Source organism: Scaptodrosophila lebanonensis, unplaced genomic scaffold, assembly GCF_003285725.1.
Source record: "Scaptodrosophila lebanonensis strain 11010-0011.00,11010-0021.00 unplaced genomic scaffold, SlebRS2 tig00000043-arrow-pilon, whole genome shotgun sequence".
In the NCBI taxonomy this organism is placed as follows: Eukaryota; Metazoa; Arthropoda; class Insecta; order Diptera; family Drosophilidae; genus Scaptodrosophila; species Scaptodrosophila lebanonensis.
In genome coordinates this window covers 3973171-4000332 of record NW_022060545.1, presented here as the reverse complement: position 1 = coordinate 4000332, position 27162 = coordinate 3973171, and the positions used below count along the sequence as shown (strand labels likewise).

Sequence of the window (27162 nt, the reverse complement as noted above, 5' to 3'; positions counted from 1 at the left end):
GTTCAGAAAAAGGTTAGAGCGGCAAAGCATTGCATTATTTAAAACATTCTCTTGATCAGTCTCTGTATGCTAAATATTGTGGCTCTAGCTGTTATACTTTTAGAAATCTTTGCGTTCATACAGACAAACAGGAAAACAAACGTTCAATCGACTATTGTTTGTGTTGTCATAGTTTTCAAAAAAACCGCCAGGTCTTGCATACAGCTAGAGGATAAAAAAATTAATTGCAGATTCGACCAGGCGTCCATTTACTGGGTATTATTAATTTCTTAAGAGTTTTATAAATTTTTATCAAGTATTATCAAAATCAACAGATGTCGTTATATGTATTAGTAGTCCTCAATGCAATACATCTTATTTTTATATTATTCAAATGAACATTGCATTTCCTTTCAATATTGCAATTAGGACTACAAAACACAGCAATGAACGTATTATTTTAGCTTAATGATGCATGCCTTCATATAATACCCAAACCAAAAGGAGTAATAACATGGGCGTCTCTGCTCTAATCGCTTCTGAAATGTACACCGCTGACCATTCTGCTTTCCATTTATGCAAATAAACCCCTGCAAATGACATATTGACCCAACATAATAGCTGTCATCATCAACGTATGTTTTAGGTACATATGTTTTCCTTGTCTTCGGGTTTTTCAACACACCTCATACCCAGACCCAGAGCCGGACCCAGTCCCATCTCAATTGTGGTGCCCGGGAATCGAAGCAGTATCGTCACCGCACCATTAAACAAATTGAAAGCGTTTAGCTGCCAGACCAAACCTTCTTCTTTTGGGCATTGACCAGCTGAAAACCCTTTGGCAAACATGCATACAAAAGTATTAGAAAGAAGTGTGTATTTAACACATTTATGCGAAAGGCAGCCAACCCGCACAAAACGTGCGCCAAGCCAAGTGGACCACATAAATCCCGATTATAATGCACGCACACATGAAAATTGAAACCTATCCAATGGGGCGCTGATTTTAAGGCGAACTGCTGCTGACCGTGTCCAGAATGGGAAGCTGGGTGTAAAAAAAAGAAATGGATTTGAAGTGCTTCATCGCATAATGAACAGGACGTCGGCGTCGTGTGCAGCCCCTTTTAAGGGTTGACATTTGCCCGCAGACAAAGAGCTCTGAAAAGGTTTCCGAGTTCAAGTAGAATTTGCAGTTGAGTTGGCGAACGCCAGCGCAAGTGCCACTGAGTCGAGCCATTGTTTCCCTGCCTTGGGTTAGTGGGGGAATGAGGCGCAGACGACACACTTTTAAAAGCCAAAAACAATTAGTTAATTGATTAACAAACAGTTGACCGAGAGTTGAAACCCACACCTCTGCCAGGTCTCCCAGATTTCCTAAGGCTTACTAAGGTCCGTAAAATGTTTATACACATAGCTAGATTCTAATATTATTATATAATTATTCACCCAATTCGGTAGATACAGTTTTTGAAAAGTTTTTTGACGATGCTACCAAGTAGGAAGAATATTCCAATTGTACGTCCGTTAAATTTTTGTTATTGTTGGATTGTTCACAGATTTGCAATTCACTTTAATGTCCACTTTTTGGTCTAGTTTAACAAAAATCATCAACAAGTTTGAAGGCACTTTCTCGCTCATTTCATTAAAATATTTCCAAAAAATTAATGTCCAAGTTACCATCGAATAGTTTACTTATTTCCTCATCTCGCTCTCTCTCTCGCTCTCTCTCTCTCACCTCTTCTAATACTCTGCCTGTTTTTTAATTTGCAGCTCAACTACAACACTTCAAGTAACCACACCAGCTACCAGGCAATCCCCACACACACCTCTGCGGCAGCAGCAGCAGCAGCAACAGGAGCAGGAGCAGGAGAAGGAGCAGCAGCGGCCACCTGCCCACATCTCTGCAGCTTTATCCACAAAATGATGGAACGTCTATCCACGCATCTCTCACTCTCTGGCTTATCGCTTGCACATCCATTGCAGACTCATCTGAGCTCAGTCAGCTCCACCAGCGGCGCGCATTTGGGCCAATTGGCGGCGGTAGTGCAACAGCATCATCAGCAACAGCAGCAGCAGCAACAGCATCATCATCACCACAGCAGCGAGCAGAGTCACGCTCATCATTCGCTGCACAGCCAGCAATTGTCGTTGGGTCAGCTTGCCCAGCACCATCAGTGCAGCAGCAGCAGCAGCGGCGGTTCTCCAACTGGACACCCGCACGCCGCACTGCACCACACGGCGCACCACTTGAGCTCGCAACACGCACAGCTGCATCAGGCGGCGGTTAGTTCGGCGCATCATCATCAGGCAGCGGCACAGCAGCAACAACAACAACAGCCTGCACATCATAGTCAACAGCCCACACACCACAGTCAGCCGCCAGCGGCACAATCGCTGCATCCGGCGCACAGCGGCAACAGCAGCCACACACACCTGTCAGCGCACACCACGGCCAACAGCAACAACAACAGCCACAGCCTAGCCGGTGCGAGCTCCATTTTCACGGCCTCCGGCAGCAGCAATTCCGGCGCTCCCCCGCACACCTCCAGCAGCAGCACATCGAGCAGCGTCATGGCGGCAGCGGCAGCAGCCCATTTGCATCACAACTCCCAGGCATCGCCCATCAGCAATCTGCATCAGAATATGGGCAGCCTAATGAACAGTGGCAGCAGTGCCAGGTGAGTGCCACCTTCCCTGACCTCCCAAGGGACTCCCAGTTTAATGTTCACCGTCTCCACCATCTCTACTATCTCCCAACAGCGACGTCTTCTTTAGTCTAATGATTCAGAATACAACGAAGCGCCAAAATGAGGAGCACATAAAACGTCCAATGAACGCGTTCATGGTGTGGTCACGTCTTCAGCGACGCAAGATCGCCCGGGATAATCCAAAAATGCACAATTCGGAGATATCGAAGAGGCTGGGTAAGTGAGCAAATGAATTTTAATACCGGGAATCTTTGAAACATATCTGGTGGATCTGAATCGGGATTTCTTAGTTAGAGAAAAATGTGCGCTCCTTCACCCACTTGCAGTTATTTAATAATAAAACAAGATGTTGGTCAGAAATTAAACTAAAATTGACTCCCAGTAGAGCTATATGATCTGTATAAGATTTATAAGCTTTGAAGAGATCGATTGAAGAGATGATGGTCCAGTTTTTAAACTAAATCAAACGATTTACATTCAAAGTGAAAAAATTTGAATAGAATGAAAGTCGGCTAAATGATGATTACTTCACAGATTCAAAGGATAGTTAGGATAGGTAATAGCTTAAAAGATTCTAGTATGTTTCCAATTCCACACAAACAGTATTCACAATTAAATTCGACTAGATTAGGGAAGAAAAAGGAAAATAGCCTTGCGTTTATTCGTTCTGATGTGACAGCTGATCTACTCTTTATAAATATCAAAGTTTACAAATCTTTATATAGTATCTGAACATTGCTTTCTATTCTCAATTTATACCGAGTAGACAAAACATTGACATTTTCTGTTCTAAAAAACTTGTGTTCAGTGAAAGTACATTTTATTTTTTCATTGTTTCTTTGGACATACTTATTTATTGACCTCAGGTATTTAGCTTTGTCTGGTATTTACTATTCAGCTCATTTCATAAACCGAGAGGTAAAATGCTTAAGTAAGCTTAAACTATTGCTGTGCATACAAGTATAAACGAGTGAACATCATTTGAAAGAGCGGAAAGCACTACCAAGGGCTTAGATTGGGAATTATAGTAAAAGGCTGAAATGAATAAATAAAAAGTACGACTATACTTGTGATTGATCTGCATTTATCATTTTCAATTTATTTATTTTATATTATGTCGACAAGCAAATAGTGGACTGTCGATATAAGTAAAACAACATAAAAGTTATAAAAAAATCCTTATGTTAGGAAAGCCTATGCTGGAAAAATCTAATCAAATTCGATTCGATGAGGAGTTCATTAAGTGGTGTAAATATATCTAAAAAATGTTACAAAATACAATTTCCAAATAAAAGGAAAAACTTATCGAAGAAAGCAAACCTGAATAAATGGGACTTCAAACATATGCTATATAATTACTCAAAAGATAGGACCTCTATAATATCTGAATCAAAATTGTATTGTCAGAAGAAATAGTTTGTAGATTGTGGTTTTAAATAGTTATAGTGCAGACCCATGTTGGAACTAGTTGGCTGAATTGATCCCCAAGTGCCACTTTAAATTTGCTTCTGGTCCAATTAACTTGCATTTTATATGCATGCCAGATTCACAGAAAATTCTTGTAACTGACAAAATGGGAAAAGAAAACACTCATCACAAAGCTGAGCAGATAAAACTTTTGTTATGAATAACTTGGACTGAAAAACAAAGCCGCAAAACAAAACCGTATTGAAATGCGGCACACGACCTGCCAATCTGGGAATTTTCTTCTCTCACCAGCACCATCACCCGCAACTGACGATGCCGACGCCACCGCACACCCGATAAACGCCCACTTATGCAACTTAAACTAATCAACGTAAAGCCGTCTCCCTCCTCTCTGGGCTGGAAAGCACAATAACAGTGACAATGACAAACCAAAAATGCGTCAGCATACTCAACGAACTGTCAAAACTGACAAGCGGCTGTCAAACAATAGCAGAGGCAGTAACGGAAGCTGCTGATTGCTGGTGAGAAGGGTTGGGATTGGGCCAAGAGCCAGCTAGCAGCAACCAGCAAGCAAACCAGTCAGCCAACAAACCACCCACCAGTGTCAGTGCAACTTGCCAAATCACGTTGTCTGCGCCACCCAAGCGCCCTTTTGTCTCGCCATTTAACTAGTTGCAAAGTTAAGTAGTTTATTTCTGGGGCGACTGCGGCATCGGCTAATCCCACGCACAAACACAGGGCTTATCGGAGTCGCCCGGAGCTGTCTGATCGGGCGGGCGAACGGGCGAACAGGCGTCGTTCAATTCAAATTCGTATCAAATTCAATTTCAATCACACACGCAACTTGGCCCGAGCACGTGGCAAGTGACAGACAGACAGACAAAATCTTTAGCATAACAATAGGCGCGCTACCTTGGCTGCTCATGCAATATGCATGATGATGAAGCCGAAACTTAATGCCGTTGATGGGTAGCAGCACGTCTTAAGTAAGAAAAGACACCGAAAAATGCTGTCATAACAACGATAATAAAGCAAGGAAATCACATCGAAGGCAAAGTCTGAAATTTATTTCAAACTGATGGCGTGCGGTTCTAGGGATGTACTATTCTACACACTAAATACAAACCAAATTAAATGATTGTAAATGATTTTAACAAATGTTTACCAACATAACAAACCACAATATATTCCCAAAAATATAGAAGTGGTGCTTTTTGAAATTAATAACAAACTAAATGATCAGAGCACATTATGAAATTTGGCAGAAGTTTCATTTCACAGTATAAGCGAGCACTAAGTTTTGGAAAATTTGAAATCCTCAAGAAAAGCGAGTCACAAATAAATTAAAAAGAAAATCAACCTCAAAAAATTGTGAAATGTAAGAATTGAACTAGTTTGAACAGAAAACCGAAAGGTTACAGAACTCCAATTATTGTGTGGTAATCAAGGCAGGCCAGATAAAGAAATGGGCAGAAAGCCATTTGCGCAATTTTTTAATGAAAACACAGACCTGGGTGCGAGGCTTCGCCCAGCACTCGACAAAAAATTGACTTTAAAAAACAAAACAAAACGAATGAAGTAGCTAAAGTCGGGTGTGTCGACTATGAAATACTCTGAACATACATATGTGTAGAATAATTAAAGAATTTAAAACAAGAGAGAACGCTACAGTCGAGCAAGCCCGACAGTGTAATACCCTGTACCCAGGTAAACTTCCGTCACTGAGTTATATGCGCCCATAGCAGCAGCAAAAAGAGGAAGAAGAACGAACTTATTGCTGCAGTTTGGGGGGGTTATACTGTAGAGAACTTGTTTTGTTGTTTTGTTTATTTAGAATTGACCGAATTGAATAAAATTTTATACAACAGTAGACAATTATATATTAATTATGTGTGCAAAGTTTGGTTTAGGTAGCATTTGAAATGTGGACGCTATTGACGAAATTCTGTAGCGGGGGAAGGGGGGGAAAATTCCAAAAAATAAAATAAACTCGTCCTTACTCGGACCTAGGAGAATCTGGATGCCAACTTTGGTTATTCTAGCTTTTATAGTTTCTGAGATCCTCGCGTTCATCCAGACGGACGGACAGACGGACGGACAGACGGACAGACGGACAGACGGACGGACAGACGGACGGACATGTCTAGATCGATTTCTCTCGTCATGCTGATCAAGGGTATATACAGGGTATAAAAATTAAGAAAATTTTAACAAAAAGCGCACATTTATATGATTGAGTGTCTATGAGCGTCTATGGGTGTGTATTTGTACAGTGCAGAGAGAGCTGGTGGCGAAGTATTGGCAGATATTGCATTTATGACTATAACTATTAATCGCAATTTTTTATAGCCTGTACCCAAAGGGTGAAAGGCTATACTAGTTTTGTGCGCATGTATGTAACACACAGAAGGAGGCGTGGCAGACCCCACAAAGTATATATATTCTTGATCAGGATGAGAAGCCGAGTCGATATAGCCTTGTCTGTCCGTCTGTCTGTCCGTCTGTCCGTCTGTCCGTATGAACGCAAGGATCTCAGAAAGTATAAGAGCTAGAATAACCAAACTTGGTTTCCATATTCTCCTAAGACCGAGAAAGTACGAGTTTGAGTTTTTTTTCGATGCACCCCCCCACTCCCCCGCAATTCGTATTTTTTCTTATAACTTCCGTAATTCTCGGAATTTAAAAATCAATTTTGGTAGGTACATCCAGTTAGTACTAATGTGTCCGTGTGCCAAATTTCATCATGATAGGTCAATTCTGAAGAAAGTTATAGCCATAAGTAAAATCGCTGCTCATGCGCTGCCTCTGTCGGCAGCGCTGCCCGCAGCTGTTGTTGTTGCTGCTTTGGTTCAACTTTGTGCTGCATACATACACGCATATAAACACGCATAGGTACGTGATGTAAATGTATGCTGTTAAAACTAAACATAAACATATATTCTAATTTAATTTAATTAATTAATTCATTAATTTTTTTTAATAATTTAATTTTTTTTTTAAATTTTTTTTCTTTTTTGTGGAGAGTACAGGCTATTTTACTGTCGGGCTTGCTCGACTGTAGCGTTCTATCTTGTTTAATTCTGCAAAATACAGACAAAAGGAATCGCTTCGACTTGCAAATTATTTAATAAGTATAATTGTGTCTTCCATGCTTATCTCTTCATTTTTTAAGAGCATTTGTACGCTCTCTTGCTTTTCTCATTGATCTAACTGCGCTCTCTTGGTCCTTTGCGACAAGTTGGGGCGCTCGACCATTCCACCCACACTCCAACTTGTTGGTATGTCTTCATACAACCGACCCAACACACAAATGTAGGACAGTTAGCAATCTGTTATACAACACATTCGGCATGTTCTGTAAATTGAGTTTTTTCTTTCTTTTTTTGTGCTTCTGTTATGTTATGGTGACATTTTGTCTGCTAACATAATACATGCATACACAAATATCATTAATATAAATCGCTGCGTACTTACATTTACATACAGATTAATTGCGATCGCTTTAATTAAAAATTATTTTCAAATTGAACACTTTTACTTATTTAATTCACATTTACAAGCACTTAAAAAAATAAAAACAAAAATTGAGGCTTTGCACAATTTATTTGAAGTCACGAACACACACATACACAGTCACATAAGTATGTATGTATGTAACGCAGCAGATTAATCGCGCGGCATTTTCGCATTAATAGACACATATTAAGAACACTTTACACACAACTTAATACAAGTATGTACATATGTACAAGTATGTATCCTTTTACATACTTTTCTTATTATTAAAACTTTTAATTAAAATCCAAATAAAAACGGCGCGACGCGTTCAACGGATCGAGAAAAACTAAGCCTTGCATTGCAGCGGCAAACAGAATGCTCTCTCTATGAATGTAAAAGTAAAGGCAAGCAATAAAAACTGTTAACTGTAAATCGCGCGCGTGCCAATCGTATTTTGTTCATGCTTATTTTCTCACATTAATAAACACATACTAAGAACACTTTACACACTACTTAATATGTACATATGCTTTTATTTACTTTTCTAATTATTTAAACTATTAATTAAACATTTCCTCAGAGTTTTCGGCAAATCCAAATAAAAACAGCGCGACGCGTTCAACAGGTTGAGAAAAACTAAACTGAACATTGCAGCTGCAAGCAGAATGCTCTCTTAAAGAATGTAAAAGTGAAGGCAAGGAATCAAAAAGCATAACTGTAAATGCGCTCACGCAACTGCCTTCCGTATTCGTATTCGTACTCGTATTTCGTTTCATGATAATTTTCTCAGAAAATTGTTAACGGAAAACCCCATTATCGAGGAAGTGGGGGGAAAATAAAAAAATAAAAATATAAAAATAATAATAACTTGCACAGTGTACAAACATAAGGCATCTTCGTGCAATATTTGGTTTCTCCAACTTTTATACAAACAGACAGACAGGGCTAGATCGACTCGTTTTGTCATGCTGATCAAGAATAAATATATATTTTTCAAATAAAATAAATATATTTTTCACCTCCCGCAAACCTAATATACTCTTGTACTTTTCATGTACAGAGTATAGAAATTATAAACAATGCAAATTAAACACGAATGATTTGTCATGCAGTTGAGCGCACAAAACAGAAAAAAGCAGCGACAAAAACAAAAGACTCAGCCCGAGCCCGAGCTGCACTTCAATGCTGCAACAGAGAGCCCCCGTGTGGAGTTCCAGAACCCAAGGGTGTGTGTTTGTGCCCTGATTTGTTTGCCAAGTTTAATAAAGCAAAAGTGACTTGATTTTTGAAGCACTTTGTGCGAACCTTTCTCGTAATGGGGCCGTGCATTGGCCATCGTACAGGTTCATACTTTCATATCAATATATGCTACATACATACATACATATGTACATACTCATGTATATATATTTGAAAATCGATTTTCAACAAAACAAACTTTATTCAATTTTATGTGAACAACTTGAATTCCTATTTTGGCCAATGTGCGGCCTTTGTGTGCGAGCTTTTCACTTCACATTGCTTCGTTTTCCTTCTTCTTTTTTGGCAAATCCATTATGTCAATTGACAGTTGTGTAATATTTGCTGTCAGTTGCAGCCTTTGTTAAGTTTGTTTCCAGTGGGGGCGCCGGTTCATTGTCGCCCAGAAGAGTGAGAGGCAAACAGAGGCAGAGAGAATGCGAAAGGGAGAGAGAGCATATAGAGTAACAAGCATTACAATAGGTTGTTGAAAATGTGTGAAAATTGAACACAGATATGATCCTTTAAAAGCACTACTTAGGCGAATGTCTGGTATAATACTTTAAGAAGCTAAAGCTGGAAAAAAATCGGGTACTGGAGTGCTGGAAAAGCGTTTAATGACATCATTTTTTGATGTGATCATTCTTTTTAGTTATCCTTTTATAGTCTGAGTTGTGCCAATATTATTATTTTCATAAAAAATATTAATTTGCACCTATTGGACAAGTACCACAGATTTCTTTTTGGTAATAAAGTAATTTAATTGGGGCTAGGTTTTCTTTACATTATCTCAAGCTTTGTGTTAGAAAACTAAGCCAGATGAAGTCAGGCATCCGATCCTTAATCCCTTGTCAACTTTCGTGTTTATTTTAAAAAAAAAGATTACCGCTCCATGATAGAAAATAAATGCCATGAAGTTTCGGAATTAACTCTCGAAAATATGAATCATTTTCATAAATTGTAGATGTGTTGGTGTTTATTATTTAGTTGCAACTGAAGTTACTGACAGGCACAAGTTTAAAGTTTATTTCCGCACTCAGCCAACACCAACAACAGGCATAATGCCGGCTTATTTTGTACACCCTTCGCTGTTGCTTTAGACCGAAATAAAAAGCTGCAAAATAAACACATCCACACAAATGTCAAAGTTTTGCACTTGACAAAGTTGCAGGCTATTCATTAAATGAATCAAATACAAAATACAGAGCGCTCATTATGCGAAATGTTTCACAAAAAAATGTTCACAAAAAAATAATAAAAAAAAGGCGCGCACACAAAAAATGAAAAACGAAAATTGTGGCATAAACAAAGGCGCTACAAAAAATGGCGGTGCGAAAGCTATTTTTTCATGCCACACACAAACACACACATACACACGCACACGTTGAAAGGGAGCGTGTTGAGCGTCGAGCGAAGGGCAACTGTGGAGTACTCTTGAACATTGGTAGTCGCCGCCGACGGCGACGCGTTGCCATTTATTTTATTATACATTTAAAACAAAGCCAACAAAACAAAACAAAAAATTGTTATAGAAAAACAATTTTTTTTCCGACCGAGCGTAATTGAAATTGTAACTGTCATTAATTACTGTCTGGAAATTTGAATTAACAACAATACCAACAACAACAACAGCAGCCCGAGCAGAGCAGAGCAGAGCAGAGCAGGGGTGACAATAACAACAATAAAATAAACAACAACAACAACAACAACAGCGGCAACAACACAACAGGAGCAACAAGAGTAGCAAGAAATGGCAGCAGTTTTCAAAATAATTGAAAAACCTGTCGAACGGCAATCGACCGCCTTCTTTTTTAATCAAACCTTACACGGCTATTGTATGTGAGACCCATTGGACGAGGAGAGGCAGGCAGGCAGGCAAGTCCTCGAAGCTCCTGCGGGAATATTAAATAATGTTAAACAAAGCACAGCAGAGATGGATGACTGACTGGCTCACTGACTTGCAGGGCAAAACGAACAATGGACGAACCTTCGAGACTACGAGACTTCGATTTCATTTTCGTTTGCAAACACAAAAGCAACAGAGAATTGCGCTCAAGCCTTTCTAAGCCGCCGCCCCCAATCATGGATCGAAGCCTTTGTCTGGCATGTTGTTGCACAATAAAGCGCAAACAATTGATTAGTTTGCAATTCGAAAGCCTACGACGACAAGGCCGGGGGAAAGGCGATGAAGGCGATGAAGGACGCGTGAAAAAGGCGCGAATTGAAATACAGGCTTTTTGCAACTGACAGGTGAATGCGAAAACCTCTAGTGAGGGGGAGAGGGCAGTTATGTGCTTTTAATTATTATGTGCTATGCGGCAAAATAAAAAGTTTAATGATAATGCTCTCTGGAAACTTTTCAAAACCCAAATGGAATCACGTTTTATAAAAAATGTATTGAGTTATTAAAAAAATTTACAATACTTTTTTTTTACTCTTCTAAGCATTTTATTGTTCTAAACCGAAACATTTATTGAAATTTTTCGATAAATTCAATTGGTATTGAAGCCAGTTTGCTAAAAATTCATAATAATTATGTGTTGTACCCAACACAAAACAAACAAACTATCTCACTGTTTCCAAGCACTAGAAACTTTTCAATATTCAAATTATTTCAGGTGTGCTTAATCCAGTTTTTTTTTTAAATATACAAGTACATGTTGTATTATTGCATTTTAATAATAGTGATAATAAAATAAATACTCTTATTCTATAATAAACTATCGGAAGACTTTTCCGTCTATCTGTTTGTATGTATGAACGCAAAAAACTTTTCAACCTTATGGTAAATTTAAAATATTGTCAAGTTTTGTAAGACCCCTAAACATATTGTACAGCGTGTTATCAAAATCACTGAACTATATCACTTAATTGCCTTAAAAACTATTGGTGCAACAAACTTTGATGACGAACTTGGTGGCGGGAATCGGATAAACAACAGTTTCATTCAGTTTTCAAGTTATACCGCATGTACAATATACAGTGAAAACTCCCTTAATGGACACCTCTTTTATCCGGACAAAAAACATTCGATCGGTATTTAAAGTATTTAAGTATCCCCTTAAACGGACACTCCCCTTGAGCGGACAAAAATTGGCCGACCGTAAGTGTCGGGCCAAGAGAGTTTTCACTGTAGTACATATTAATTTGTATTTTTTAATAAGCAAGTAGTTGTTGCCCTTAAATATATAAATAGTGTGCCCAAATTTAGGTATTTGGGTTTTTAAGAGATCAACGCAGAAACAATTACGTGAAAAATTGAATTTTTGTCTGGCTATTAAATAGATTATAAATAAACCTTTATTGCGGCTTCTTAGAACTATAAATCTGAAAGTATATCTAAACTGTTTAGCTCATTGATTCAATCATCAAAGCCAAGCCCAAAGATTCTTCATCTTTCATCAGAAATTTGTGTTTAAAGTTAATTGTGGAGCTAGAAGTGTGCATTAAGAGTTAGTAAAAAATTCAACCCGCAATTGGGAAAATAAAGAAGACACGACACATAGAATTGGTCATTCATCTCACAGGTGATGACTAAATCGCTAATGCATTTCAAGAACCATTTCAGAGTCTCATTTGCTTTTTATCAGAGTATAATAAAAAGTGAACTGAGTAGTCAAACAAAAGTCTATCCTTAACCATGCTCAGGAAACCGTCAACTAGCCGGGCAAACCCTTCAGAAACAGTTGTCGCTGCAACACGAGTATGTAGTATTGGTCATGTCCAGCGTCAGTTTCAGTTCATTTATGATTGCCCATGACAAGCAATGGAGCGTCTAAGTGCCTCAGCAAATATACCTAGTTGGGGAGTTGGGGAGTTGGGGAACAGTCCCAATTGCGGCTTGTGAACTGCTCCACTGCAACAGTTACACGACGCGTCGTCGTCAGCTCAAATATTTACCGTGTGGTTAGCGAGATGGCAATGGAGCAAGCGATGATGTCGGCGCGAAAAACTAGTAGCTCCGAATGCATAGCAACATTTTCAGGCAAAACTTGTTAATTATGCCAGAGTACAAGTCGGCCACACAACCCACACTTTGGGTCTCCATTTCCATTTCCATCTCCATCAGCTTGTTTTTCATATCAATTATTAAGCTGGCCACTCACATAAGGCTGGGCAACAAAAGTTCTATTTAAACGGGGGCGCCAGTCAACGCAGACGGAACACAATACGAACACACATTGTCATCCTTTTGTGCAACACACTCACACATACAAGTATACACACACATATAGTGCTATACTCCCAGTTATCCAGAACAGTTGAGTATGGCTGGGTTCGGGCTCAGAGCCAGAGTCAGAGTCAGAGACAGCCTTAGTTTATTCAAGTGCTCAAGTTGTAGATACAACATATTGCTTCGTAGCTACATATGCGTCTTGTTTATTATTATGTGTGCACCCAACTTTGTCTCCGGTACAAGCCATCCCCGCCCCTCCCCCCCTTCCCCCCTTACCACACCCTACAGCTGTCTCTTCAAGGTGTCGGGTACAGAGCTCTTGGCAAAAGTTGCGCATTTGATGCCGCTCGCCACTTGCCCTGTCAATGTATCTATAAATTAGTATTTTAGCAGCAGTCGACAGTTGGGCAGCTACTTGTACTTGCATTATGAGGGGCTGTGTGATGGGAGAGGTGTGTGCATGTGTGTGTGTGTGTAGGGGGGAAGGAGGGTACTACATAGTACTATTGGGGAAATTGCGCTTTTGTTCGGCATTTATTGTTATAGTTTTGCTGCCCATGTGTGGGCTCCGACTATGAAGTTGACAGCCGTTTCTTTGAGCTGCTGTCGTTGTCGTCTTCGTTGTCATTGTACTTCTCTATGGTTTGTCATTAGTGTTGCACGTTTGGCAGGAGTTGCTAAGTGTTGTTGTTGCTATTGTTCATCTACAACAAAGCAGTTTATGTTTGACATTGTTGTGGCGTTAGTTGCCCACAAAGGGCCACTAAAATTACATGTTACAATAATTAGCCATATTTCCTATTCCTATTACTTGATAACGCTTTAATCTACGCTGGATGTGTATTTAAGAAACCATAACTCTCCTCTGATTTTAAGTTGGGAAATCTATTTTCAAATCATCTAAACCTTACGATTGTTCGAATATACTTGATCACCCATCCATTTATTTACCTTTATTTTATCTTCTTTATTAAATCTTCTAAACGACCTTACGATTGAGCAAGAATACTCGTCCATTCATTTACAAGTATATATTTAAACCTTTGGTTACATCTTCTGAAAAGTAGAATAGTCATGAAATGTAGCCCATATATGTTTCTAATTCCCATTATCATTACCCATAATATTGAAGAAAGGAGGCCTTACGTAACATAAAGCTATTTTCTGTAGGAAAGACATTTATTTCCATTGCCAAATAGTTGTAGTTTTGAGCTAAGTACATAGCTCGTCAATAGGTTCTTTATATTCTGAACATTTTCTTTTGCCCAGACCGCCTGTGAATTTTTTTATTTTGCCATAATATTATATATGATAGATTTATGGTGAAGAGAAAGAAGAAAGCTTCAAAAAGTGAAAATGCTGTGTGAAAATAAATTAAACTGTATTTTTAAACTGTGTTTTGAACGCGTATCTCCTGTGGTCCCACAATATTGTCATTATTAGATGCGAAGCAGGACTCTTTGCACTAAAAGGACTCTTACACTATACACTACAGTTCAGTTAAAGAAAATCTTCTAGCATAGAGAACAATTCTTTCAATTAAAATACATCATAATAAGGCAGCTCAAAAGGGCCTTTAATCATGTTCTAAATAATATCTACTATTCTAGGCACAGGCACTGGGAAATATATATGCATATTCAGACTATAGTGAGATATTATAATAAGTCTTTATATGTATGTTGTTTAAGTAAAATTATCTGCATATGCGTGCGAAGTTTTATGTCACTAACTGTTGTGATTCAAAATCCCTCGATTTTCATATAAACTGCAAGACAGATATATCTATATCGATTCTTTTCATCATGCTGAACATAAAATAAATATTTAAGCATAACATTGGACTTAACATGCAGACTTATTAGAAAACTCTCTCACTTTTCAGATAGAAAGTATAAAAATTTACATAAAAGGTTCAAGAAAACATATGATAACCCCGTTTAAATAGAATGACTACCTATTTCAAAAATGATTTAGTATTGGAACGAAATTGGACATATCTATTTATACCGTATCGTATCCCTAAAACTTTAAATACATAAAAAAAAAATGCAATACAACCCCCGTTTTACAACACTACACTCTACGTTACCATATTTATGCACTTTGATTCAGTTTTTTTCTTAAGGGAAATGTGTTCCATAGTCCGCAATTAAGATTACCTTGTCGGCCATGAAGAGTGCCACCCACATTGGAAACCTTTTCCATTTCCTTTACAGAGACCACCTTGTTGCTTTCAGAGTTTTGTGACACATGCCATTATAAAATTGTACATTAACTTAAAAACATTTGCAATTTCTGTGTGCAACAATGGCCTACTTGTATTGCTTCCCTTTATATAACTCTGTCTGCTAGCTCGCCAGCCCACTTGCCACTTGTGTGGCAACAAAACGTCACAGCACGTGCATGTGCCATCGACATCCTGGCCAACGTATGCCAACGCCCTCAAAAAATGTCTCAAACCCTTGCAATGACAAAAGCACGCCCCAAACCACCTGCTGGGCAGAAAGACAGACACACACACACACACAAATATAGGGAGACAGTGTGTGCGCCATTATCGTGCAAACATCGTCTAACCAGTCCTGAATGACTGACAAACAGGCAACGAGGCAAACAACGCATAACAACAACAGCAACAACAGCAACAAATAATGACAATGCCCAAAACTGCCATTGTTAGTGCAGAATGAGATAGGAGGACAGACAGTGTGGTATGGTGTGTGTGTGTGTGTGTGTGTGTGTGAGAGAAAGAGAGAGAGAGGGACAGAGAGAGTAAAGCCAACAATGCTCGACATCCTTCTCGCTGCTGCCGCAGACAAGATGACAAGTTTTGTGTCCACAGCATAAACATACCTGCCAGCCAGCCACTTGCCATATCTTGAAGTGTTCCCCATTTAAGGATCACATTTTGGCAACACATTCTGAGCAGCCTGAACCGAAGTGCTTAACCGAAAAGTAACTAAATGCTTATTAACAATTCTTTTTTCTTGCCGGCAGGTGCCGAATGGAAACTATTGACGGAGGAGGAGAAACGTCCTTTTATCGATGAGGCCAAGCGCCTGCGGTAAGTTAAAATATTTGAATTCAATTTAATGACGATTTTGTAAGAAACCCCAATTAGATATTTATTGATACTTGTATTATCTCCATTGAAGAACATTTTGTAGAGGAAGCCTAACTAGATATTTATTGATATTATCTCCATTGAAGAACAATTACCAGTTTATTAGACAATACAAGCTTTAAGAATTGGTATAACTTGTTTCTTGATAGACTACAAGTATTCGTAGCACTGCTCTTGTTATCAGCACTCTTCGATCTTTACTTTACTTTTCTTCCCCTCTTTCTACCATATAAATGGTATATACGAATATATCCAAATTAGTTTCGCAAATCAATTATCTCCTAATAATGTATAAACTGAAAATTCTAGAAGTAACAAAATCCATATTATTTAACATTTTAAGCGTATTATCTGACTTAACTAATTCAGATGCTTGTGTTGTTTTAATAAATCAATTTATAAAAGTAAATTTTTAAATTTATTATTTTAATTTTTTTTAAATAAATTTATAAAACAAGTCATATTTAAATAATTATAGAACGTAAAATTGTATGGTCTTTAAGAAAATGATTTCAAATTGATCTTAAATATGATTTTTCAGCAACAAAATAAATCATTCTAGGTTATACATACATATATAAATTCTCATAAAACTGTGCAAAAAGCTCTAAAATGAACATTTTCTCTATGTTTGTTGTTGTTGATTTTCTTGAACAATCCAATAAAGATAATACTACCATAACTTTTCATGATCATTCTTCACACTAGAGAATATAATCCTCTGCTAAATTTATAAAACAAGTCATATTTAAATAATTATAGAAGCATATTTTCTTTATAGACCGAACGTAAAACTGTATAGTCTTTAACAAAATTATTTAAAATTGATCTTAAATATGATTTATCAGCAACAATATAAATTATTCTAAGTTATATATATAAATATTCCTACAACTATGCATAAAGCTCTAAAATGAACACTTTCATTTCACTTTTTTTCCAATAAAGATAATACTATTCTTCACACTAGAGAATATATAATGTTCTGCTAATTTCATTCTCACTTTTCTCACTTATATTGAACAATATAAATCATTCTAAGTAATATATAAATATTAAAATCAATACTTTCATTTCACTTTTTTTCCAATAAAGATAATACTACCATAACTTTTCATGATCATTCTTCACACTAGAGAATATATAATGTTCTGCTAATTTCATTCAAACTTTTCGCTTTTAGCGCCATGCACATGAAGGAGCATCCCGATTATAAATATCGACCGCGCAGAAAACCAAAAGCACTACGTCGCGATGGTTATCCATATCCCATGCCATATCCGTCGGTGCCCGTGGAGGCATTGCGTGCAGGTGCGTAACCACAATAACTATGTAGATTATAAACCCTATATAAATGGCCAAGCGAAACCAATTCAGCCAAACTATGTAAATAAGCGGCTAAATATGAGCCACAGCTCCAAGCTAAGTATAAGACAAATGCAAATGTGACACGATATGAAAATGACAAACTAGTCCACCAATACACACACAAAAGCACACACACATACGCACACTCACTCAGCCACTCAAGTAGTTGCTTTGAGTACCAAGTTTTGTTTGTGACACAAGCCGCTAGTCGAGTCGACTCGAATCGTGTCTAGAATGGTGGCTAGATTGGCCCAAACCACCAAAAACCGCCCATTTCCATGCCTGACAAACTGTGAAGTCATCATCCTGGCTTAACAACTCATTCAAGTGACAGACGCGCAGACACACAGACATAAAGACAGACAGCCCATATGAGCATGAACATAAGTTTCCATTCATGATTTCTATTCACACATACACTCGCATATACTCGTATTTAGAACCAGCTCCGGACTGAGGGGGTGGACATGGACGCCATTGGGCCACCACACTAGGGGCGCAGCCGCTCGCATGTGCCGACTAGTAGTTGTAGTTGTAGTAGTTGGAGGTTTTAAATTAGCATTTGTCACGTTTTTTGTCTTTTGTCGAAGCTCAACCCAAAAATGTAATAGAAGGCAACCGGGTGGCTCAATTTTACGCAACTTTTCTGATGTGGCAGCAAATTTTGTGTCGCAGGACGACGACGATATAAGGGGGACGACAACATATGATGATGATTTATGCACAACGGAAATGATAATAAAAATGAAAGGAAAAGCATAATAAATAAAGCGAATTAGCGTCCCACCCACAAAATGCGTTTAAGAAGAGCAAAGAATGGACTGAGGCGAAGAAAAAAAACAAATTGATTTTCTACACAAAAAAAAAACACGGTTTATTTAATAAAATAATTTCAATTTAAAATTATAATAACTAATTTAATTCAAATAGTTGTAGCAGCAATATAAGCATTGGTTTGTTAACTGTGATAAAGGAATTATGAATTGTTATGCCCTATACCCGAACGCTGAAATAGTCTGTCCGTTTATCTGAGGCGGAGAAAAAATAGCAAATTGATTTTCTACACAAAAAAAAACACGGTTTATTTAATAAAATAGTTTTAATTTAAAATTAGAATAACTAATTTAATTCAAATAGTTATAACAGCAATATAAGTATTGGTTTGATAATTGTGATAAAGGATATCACTGTTTTAAGAATTGTTATGCCCTGTACCCGAAGGCTGAAATAGTCTGTCCGTTTGTCTCTTCGTTTATCCGTCCGTGCTAGGGACATCAAACTTGGTGTGTAGACTAGACCTATCCATACGCAGATCAGGTTTATTACAAACCACATATAACCTCAATATGTAGAAATTGATGCAAAAATCTTTTCTTAGTATTAAGATAAGTAGGATTACTTGTTTCTTTCATGAATCTTGACCAAATTTTGAATTTATACGTTTTTTGTGGAGTGCCTTGCCACAATCTTAAGTATTATCTAAATCGATTGACTATATCATATAGCTGCCGTAGCTTAGATAAATACAAAAACCATTCTCACTGCCTAAAGTTTTGTTGTTTATTAAGATATTGAAACAAAATTTGATATTTAGCAGCTTTTCATAGTGTCTCAATATAATGTACAGTTTCATGGAATTCGAATTACTTAATCATACATATGTACCTATATTTTTTTTTTTTTTTTTGATGATTGATGCAAAAATAACTCTTATTACAAACAACTTTTCTGTTTCTTAGACGTTTTTTTAGTATACCACTTATCTCGAATTTGTATAAAATCGGTAAACTACTTCATGAAGCTATTATAGGATTGATTGATACAATTCTTAAAATTGTCCAATTACTATATACAGTGTATTAGTTTTATTAGCAAAGACATCAAATTGAAACCGAAAAATTGGAAAATTAATAGACAAAAGTTTCAACTACATTTAAGCAGCCTAATTTTATTGAATTGTTCAGTTTTTTCCACTATAGATTTTCAAAGAAATTTATTTTATTTTATTTTATTTTGCACTTCAAATTAATCAATTTTATATAGCTTAACTTCTCTCACTTTTCATTTTAATAAATACATCATTTATAATTTAAATATGTTTAATAAATTCGTTGGAACTCAATTTTGCAAATTTAAACAAGAGAGAACGCTACAGTCGAGCAAGCCCGACAGTGTAATACCCTGTACCCAGGTAAACTTCCGTCACTGAGTTATATGCGCCCATAGCAGCAGCAAAAAGAGGAAGAAGAAGAGCGAACTTGTTGCTGAAGTTTGGTGGGGTTGTACTGGCGAGAATTTGTTTCGCTAATAACTTTTCTTAGAATTGACCGAATTGAATTTTGAACAACAGTATACAATTATATATAAATTATGTGTGCAAAGTTTGGTTTAGGTAGCATTTGAAATGTGGACGCTATTGACGAAATTCTGCAGCGGGGGAAGGGGGGGAAAATTAAAAAAAAAAAAATAAACTCGTCCTTACTCGGACCTAGGAGAATCTGGATGCCAACTTTGGTTATTCTAGCTTTTTTAGTTTCTGAGATCCTCGCGTTCATCCAGACGGACGGACAGACGGACGGACATGTCTAGATCGATTTCTCTCGTCATGCTGATCAAGAATATATATACTTTATGGGGTCGGAGATGCTTCCTTCTGTATGTTACATACTTTGCACAAACCTAATAAAAAGAAATGCAAAAACAGATAATTTCTTGAAATTCAAGCGAATACATACTTGTATATCGTATATTAGGAACAGTCAACCTTTCTAGTCATACTATAAATACAAGTATAAGTAATATTTTGAAACCTATTCGTTTGTCAAAAATCAGCTTAACATGCAGAACCATTTCGTATTATTCGAATAATACCAACTTTGTTGTAAACACAACCAAATGAAGGCCATAACGGCCACTGTTAGAAACCATCAAATGCGTATCGGTCCAAGTTTGTTGTCTCAGCCATTATAATTGCTGGTAGTGTATTCGCGTCCCTCTCGATGCCCGAAACATGGACTTTATAATTGGGGAGTGTTCATGAATGAAATTCACGTTTCAATGTGTGTCTCAATAAGCGGCGCCTGTAATTATCGAGACGTCCACAAAAGACCAAACAGCTTGCGGACTACCGTTTAGGGCAATTGGTAATAACAGCGCCGACCCATTGTGCATCCATCAGATACCCAGATACTCTTTCTCCTACACACATACACGCAGACACTCTGGCTTAAAAGTAATGTTGATAAAATAGCTGATTCAGCGCACAATTAAATAGCGGCGACCCAAAAAAAAAGAAGAAAACTAACAGAAAACTCCACACAACTAACGATAAAAAATAAAGAGTTACAACAATGGGCGCAAATATTTCGAGTGGCAATTATTTTAAACACATACCAAGACGAGACGACTTTGTTGCTGTTGTTGTTGTTGTAATTGTTAACCATATTTTTTTTTAAAAAAACTTTTGAATATATATATTTTTGTGTACACTTGCAGGCATAACGCCCGGTTACTTTGCGCCCGGACCCACAGCGGCTGCCTATCATCTGGGCAGCCATCTCACACAGACAACGACGCCGACAACGCAGGTGAGTTGTTGATGATGGTGTTGGACTTAAGCTCAAGTGGCACAACGTCCATCAAAGTGCTGAACGGTAGCAAAACCAATTATATACATACGTACGACTGAGTGCATCGATCGGCCAGACAGGTTCAGAGGGAAGGGGTCGATTAAGGGAACGGACTGCTGCTGCTTCTGCTGCTTCAGCCGCTACTGCTGGTTAATAACATAATTACAAACTCCTACAGCAGACGCCCACTTTAAAAGGCGGAAAACGGACTCAGCGTCTGTCTGGCCGTGACTAAGCGCGACACGCTTCCTGATCGCGATCCTGACATTCTGACATGTCATCGTGCTTGCCCTGAGGGGCGTTACGGGGGCAGGATTTGTTGCTGCCAGCGTCTGCAACTTGCCATTACATATTTAGGGGTTTTGAAGTGTCGGAACACGATTACTGATAACACAAATTCCCCGAGCAAAAACAAACAAAACTAAAGCGTTCGGGGGAAGTGCGGCAAGAAGCAGCTGCAATCCAACGAGTTGGCAATTAAAACGAGGCCACAAACAAATACAAATAACCACAAATGCCGTTTACACAAGCAAACAAGTTTCACAAACTTTCAATTTTGTGAATAAGGCAGAGATGAACAAATTTAATAAACAACAGCAGTTAGAAGCTCCGATAGAATCGCAATTTGGATTGATTACATAGCTATAGAAATATTGGCTATTAATTTGTCTAAAGATATTTAAGTCTGGCTTAAATATCAATACAAAGAGGGGCTATATTTTTATTGAAAAGTTTTTTGTCTAGTTCTGTACTAGGATTAGAAATAAAAGGGCAGCAAAAACAGCTGATTTATTAAGCTATGTAGGTGTGAGAAATTTGAAATTTTTGCTAAAAATCAATTTCCATATACTAATCATTCCCATGGCAGCCACATGATTAAGTATGTGAACATATTTTGTTGAAACTCCCGACTATATGATGAGGCCCTATAAACGATGCAGGAAACTTTTTAAAGAAAGTACCAAGGCAAATGTTTTTCAAATATTTTCGGCATTAATTTAGACACCCTAGCAACATTGAGTCGAAACAAATATCTGCTAGCGGTCTTTATTTTTAAACAATGTTCAAAAAGTTCCTCAAGCACCTTGAACAAAGATTTTGCCTTTAACTTTTGTAAAGTAAAGCTAATGCCTACCTCTGTGAGTTTGGAAAAAAGAATATTCATTTCTATCCGTTAAGTACATATTAAACAGTATGTGCAAACAGCATGCTCCAAAAAGCTTATATCTTTGTGCAGATTTAATTCAGGTTGTGAAACCATTAGGAGCAAGCGTTGGTTTCAACAACAAATATTGTGCATTTATAAATTTCATTTTCATTTTTCATAAACCAACTTTCTTGGGATTAATACAACTTTTTTTTAATTTAATAATTAATTTTATTCCTTATTTAAGATCTGTCCTAAGGAGCACAAATTTTAAATTATATGGCAGCATTGGAAATGTTGATGAAATATTAACTCAGTTCTAAATTGCTTTATTTTTATTAAACACCCAGAAATATTTGCTCAAGTTTGTTAAAATATCCGACTAGCGCCTAAAAGTCTTCAAGACTGAAAGAAGCACTGGGTGTTGGATTCTGGGCGTGGGGCGTTGCCCAGACTCGCGTCTTGGAAGCTGCTGGGCTATGTGTGTGCGAGTATGTACCTCTGCCTGGCATTCAGAATATCTGTATGCTTATGTATGCGTTGATTAACAACCCATTAAAAGTCATGACTTTTGTTTGCCTTTGTTTGTCTGCTGGTGGCTGAAAGGCCCTTTCAGAGCTGTGTAGATCTATTTGAGGCTGTGATTGATGTGTGCCGAGGGCGTGTTTGAATGCCAAGTGAGTTCTTTGCCAGCAGTTATGCGGGTGTTGAAAGCCGGGCATTAAATTTAATAACAGGCCCAGTACCTTCGCCCATAATAATAGACTAAGTTTAAGCCACAAGCGCTTTGTGAGTGAAATATATGAAAATTGCATTGAAAGGCAGGCCAACAATCGAGTGTTGCCTTCTTATCGACCTGCTAAGTGAGCAAGGGTCTTCGGGAAGTGGGTGTGGATTGTTAATATAGGTTCGTATCCAAGCACAATTCAATTAACAATTTAAAGAATTTATTATGTAGCTAAAATAACTTTATTTCAACTCAATTATTAAACCCCATTTATAATTTTGACAAGATGTCCTTTTAACTCAATTATTGAAGCCCATTTATAATGTTGACATAATGTCCTTAAATCAAGTTCTAGAAGATAAAAATAAGCTATTCGAAAAGAATGAGCTGAAGAATAATATATATAATACATATATAATATGTATAATATAATATAGTTACATAATTTCTGACCCAACTAATTAATAGATTACCTCATCGTTTTCAAAAAGTAATTCCACATAAAAAAGTACTTGAAATCTCCATTGAGACATCAAGAAACATTTCCCCATCTAAAATTCTCGAATACTTCTTGATAGAATTAATAGTCTAAAATATTTGTTTATCCCAGTTCTTTAGCTTTGAAGAATGATGCAAAGCTTAAAGTGCATAAATATTTCAGATGAATGAGGGTTTTATTTAGAGTTAAAAAAGAAATTTGCAAGCAAAACTGTGTTGGTTTCCACAATGCTTCTGAAGAATTTGTACAAAATAAACCATCTTTTCGGGGACTATAACTATTTAAAGCTCTAAATAAAAAATTGAATTATTGAACTACATAATATACAAGTATGTAAATAATAAAATAATAAGAGTTGTATTTGAAAATTCAAGATTTCAAAATTTATATATTTAAAGATTTTTTGCTCTTTGAAGACTTGTACAAAATAAATATTTTTTTCGGGGATTTTACTATATTGAACTACAAAAAATAGGTAAAAATTAAATCATAATTTTAAGTAAAACTATAATTTTTAAATTCAAGATATAAAAAATTTATATATTTAAACACTTTTGTGCCCTTTGACTAGTTGTGGATAAATAAAATAAAAGGAATACCACTAAGAGAACGGAAACGAACTACTTCTCAAAATCCAGCATATACAAACATTTATATTAATTTTAAATTGCCTTGATTCTGAAGAGCCTTGAATCGCTGGCAAGTAGCAACCACAATATCCGAATATTGCGTTGCCAGGGCTACCTTGAGAAAGGTGATCCTTCCCAGCTGCCACCTGTGCAACAAGGGAGCGTAATTCGAGCACTGGCATACAACCAAATCAATTAATAGCCACATAATACGGCCAGCAAACAGTTGAGGAAAACAAACAGTTGCAACCTCTAAGCGCTGCGTAAACGTCGCGCATCAAAATATTTACAAATCTACACTAATTCCCAATTGGGCGCAAATCAAATCAAATTGTAATCCAAAACGCTTTCGGCCCAAACACACATGTACGCACAACAAATGTCGACATTGGCGCTGACGCTGGCAATGATGAGTACGACGATGATGTGTTAACAACATAATTATAGCCCAGAGCAGCAAACAGCCCCGGCAAGGGCAGACGCAGAGACAGGGGCAGGGGCAGAAGCAGAAGCAATGCGTCGGCAACCCTTCGCAAGCACTCAAAACAAAACGGAAACGAAGCGAAAACAACCCCTCGATAAACTGGGGTTTGGATTCTCGACTGGTGTAGCAATAACAAGCAGGCCGACCAACAAATATAGAACGTATTGCAAATCAAATAGAATTAGGCAGCGAGACACTTGATGGCGGGGGGAACGAGGGGGTGGTCTCTTGGTCTGTCGCTCGGTTTTACACAATTAGTTGGGCAAATAAAGCCACAAAAGTGTTAAGCAATTTGCACTAAACGTTCTCAATTATGCCCGCTCTCTCTTACTCACCATCTCTCTGTCTCTCTCTGCCAGCTGTTTCAAATTAAACGAAACGGTCATCCTTCTTATATCAAAGCTTTTCATGTAAAACCTTATAAAAAACTTCAAAAAGGATTTTGCAAATATTTGTACACTTGCTGATATTCCTATTTATTTTTATTTATTGTTTATTTTGTTCGTCCTTTTAATGTACAAAATTGTGCAAGCTTTCTACGATAAATGAATACAAAATATTGATGATTTTCCCGATTTGAAAGTGATTTCGAAAGCCCTAACAATAAATAAGAATAGGGCTATAAAGAATTCACAATCGAATAAATTATATCTGAAAAAACAGTTTATTACGATCTTCGTACGGAAAAGTGCATCGTTTACCCACCAAGACGCAAAATTAAGATCTGCTAGGAATTGCAAGCCGCAGAAATCAGAAGTTGGTTGCTTTAGTTCGTTAATAGTGTTGAGAAGTGTTTGAATTCTTACAATCTCTTTTTGAAAATCAATTGAAAGATTAAACGATTATTCTTTAGATTTTTAAATTTAGAAAATATAAGTGGAATAATTCAAATTCTAATGTGCCTGATCATGGGAGACTTTTTAAGAATTAAATATGGAAATATTTATGCCGTAATACATTTTAATGAGGTGATAGATCGTTAATAGTGTGGAGAAGTATTTAAATTCCTACAACCTATTTTGAAAATTTTTATTTTTAAATTGAGAAGTTAGATGTGGAATTAAATTTCGATTATATGCTTAAGCTCTTTACTAACTATGATATGTCAATTTAGGTGAAATAATAGCTTATATATCTCTCCCCCTTTCTGCAGTCCTCACTAACTGGACAGATGGACAAATTTGCATTGGAGCGCAGCTCTTATCTGAGCAATGCGGCAGCGGCAGGTACTCAGGCGAGTGCTGCTTACAGCGCCTACTTGGATCCCAGTGTGCTAACCAAGGCGTATTTTGATTCGAAAATGTACCAGGATCGAGCCGCGAACTATGCCTTCGACATATCCAAGATCTATGGGGCCCAGCAGCATGTGGCGGCGCATCAGCAGCAGCAACAGCACCTGCTCAATGGCTTGGGCATGGCCAGTGTGGCGAGCAGCAGCAGCGGTGGCAGCAACAACAACAGCACCGCCACCCATGCCAGCAGCAGCCACAACAACAACAGCAGCAGTGGCCTGGATGAGCGCGATGCCACGCCACAATTGGACAGCGTTGAGGCAAAGCCGCATCTACACTCGCCGAGCGATGCGCAGCTGGAATATGCTCAGTATGCCCAACAATATGGCGGTCAGTTGGTGGGTGCCGCAGCAGCCGGTGGTGCTGCAATTGGCAGTGCGGCTGGTGGTGGCGGTGGTGGTGGGGCTGGTGGTGCTGCCGGCGGCGCTGACTTCAGGCGACCGCTGACAGTCATCTTCTGACCACCATCCAATGAGAGCGAGGAGTTGAACTTATCTATGACGCATTAGCATCCAAAACACGGCCTAGTTTAAATCAATAGAACTTAGCACAAAACGCGAGATTAATGTTAATTGTAGCCAACGTACAGTTAAGTCGATAACAAACGATAACAATATAATTACAGTTGTAAACTAATTCGTAAGCTTTGTTAAAAGAACAGCTGGAATGGAGCAGCTGCAGGCGACGAAGAATATGTGGAGCGGAACGGAGCGAAGTGGGTGGAATGGAATGGAATGAAACAGAAAGAGGAGCTTTGGAAGTAAAAGACAACGAGTGGTGCAATTTTGTATGTTTTAAGCTGCTGCTACTTAGATGGGGTGTTAAAGAAATCACATGAAGATCTGATCGAAGGGCGGCGAAGTGCATAGCATAAATTTAATGTATTTAATTCTACACACAAAGACATCCAAACACACACACACACACGCATGCAAAAGCATATATAAAATGCAAATCAAAAGTGCATAAATACAATGCGTATTGTCATAATGAATTAAAGTATTTTCATTTCCCCACTCCTTTGCATTATTTGTTCTTTTTCCTTAGATGCAGCTGCATTTTCTTAATTGGAAACAGACGATGCAACCAAAACGGGAAACAAAAGCAAAGCCAAAAAGTTTCGCCCTCAATTTGTTTTCTAATTAATTGCAAGCAATGCCAAAGCGAGTAGGTGGGTCGGAAAGGGGGGAAGTGGGGAAGAGGGGTCGCTGGGACTTGCCAAAAGTCAAGT

The 27162-nt window shown here is 37.8% G+C and overlaps 1 protein-coding gene across 1 annotated transcript; it reads left to right on the top strand.

Annotated features, from left to right (window-relative positions):
- Positions 1–2428: 2428 nt before the first annotated feature.
- On the top strand, positions 2429–26858 carry LOC115623285 (transcription factor sox-2). The gene is made up of 6 exons (XM_030517568.1): positions 2429–2657; positions 2740–2903; positions 16030–16096; positions 17340–17467; positions 21020–21111; positions 25793–26858. Exons 1-6 carry the CDS (start codon positions 2551–2553, stop codon positions 26390–26392), a joined length of 1158 nt encoding a protein of 385 aa, XP_030373428.1. The 5' UTR covers positions 2429–2550; the 3' UTR covers positions 26393–26858.
- Positions 26859–27162: the final 304 nt, after the last annotated feature.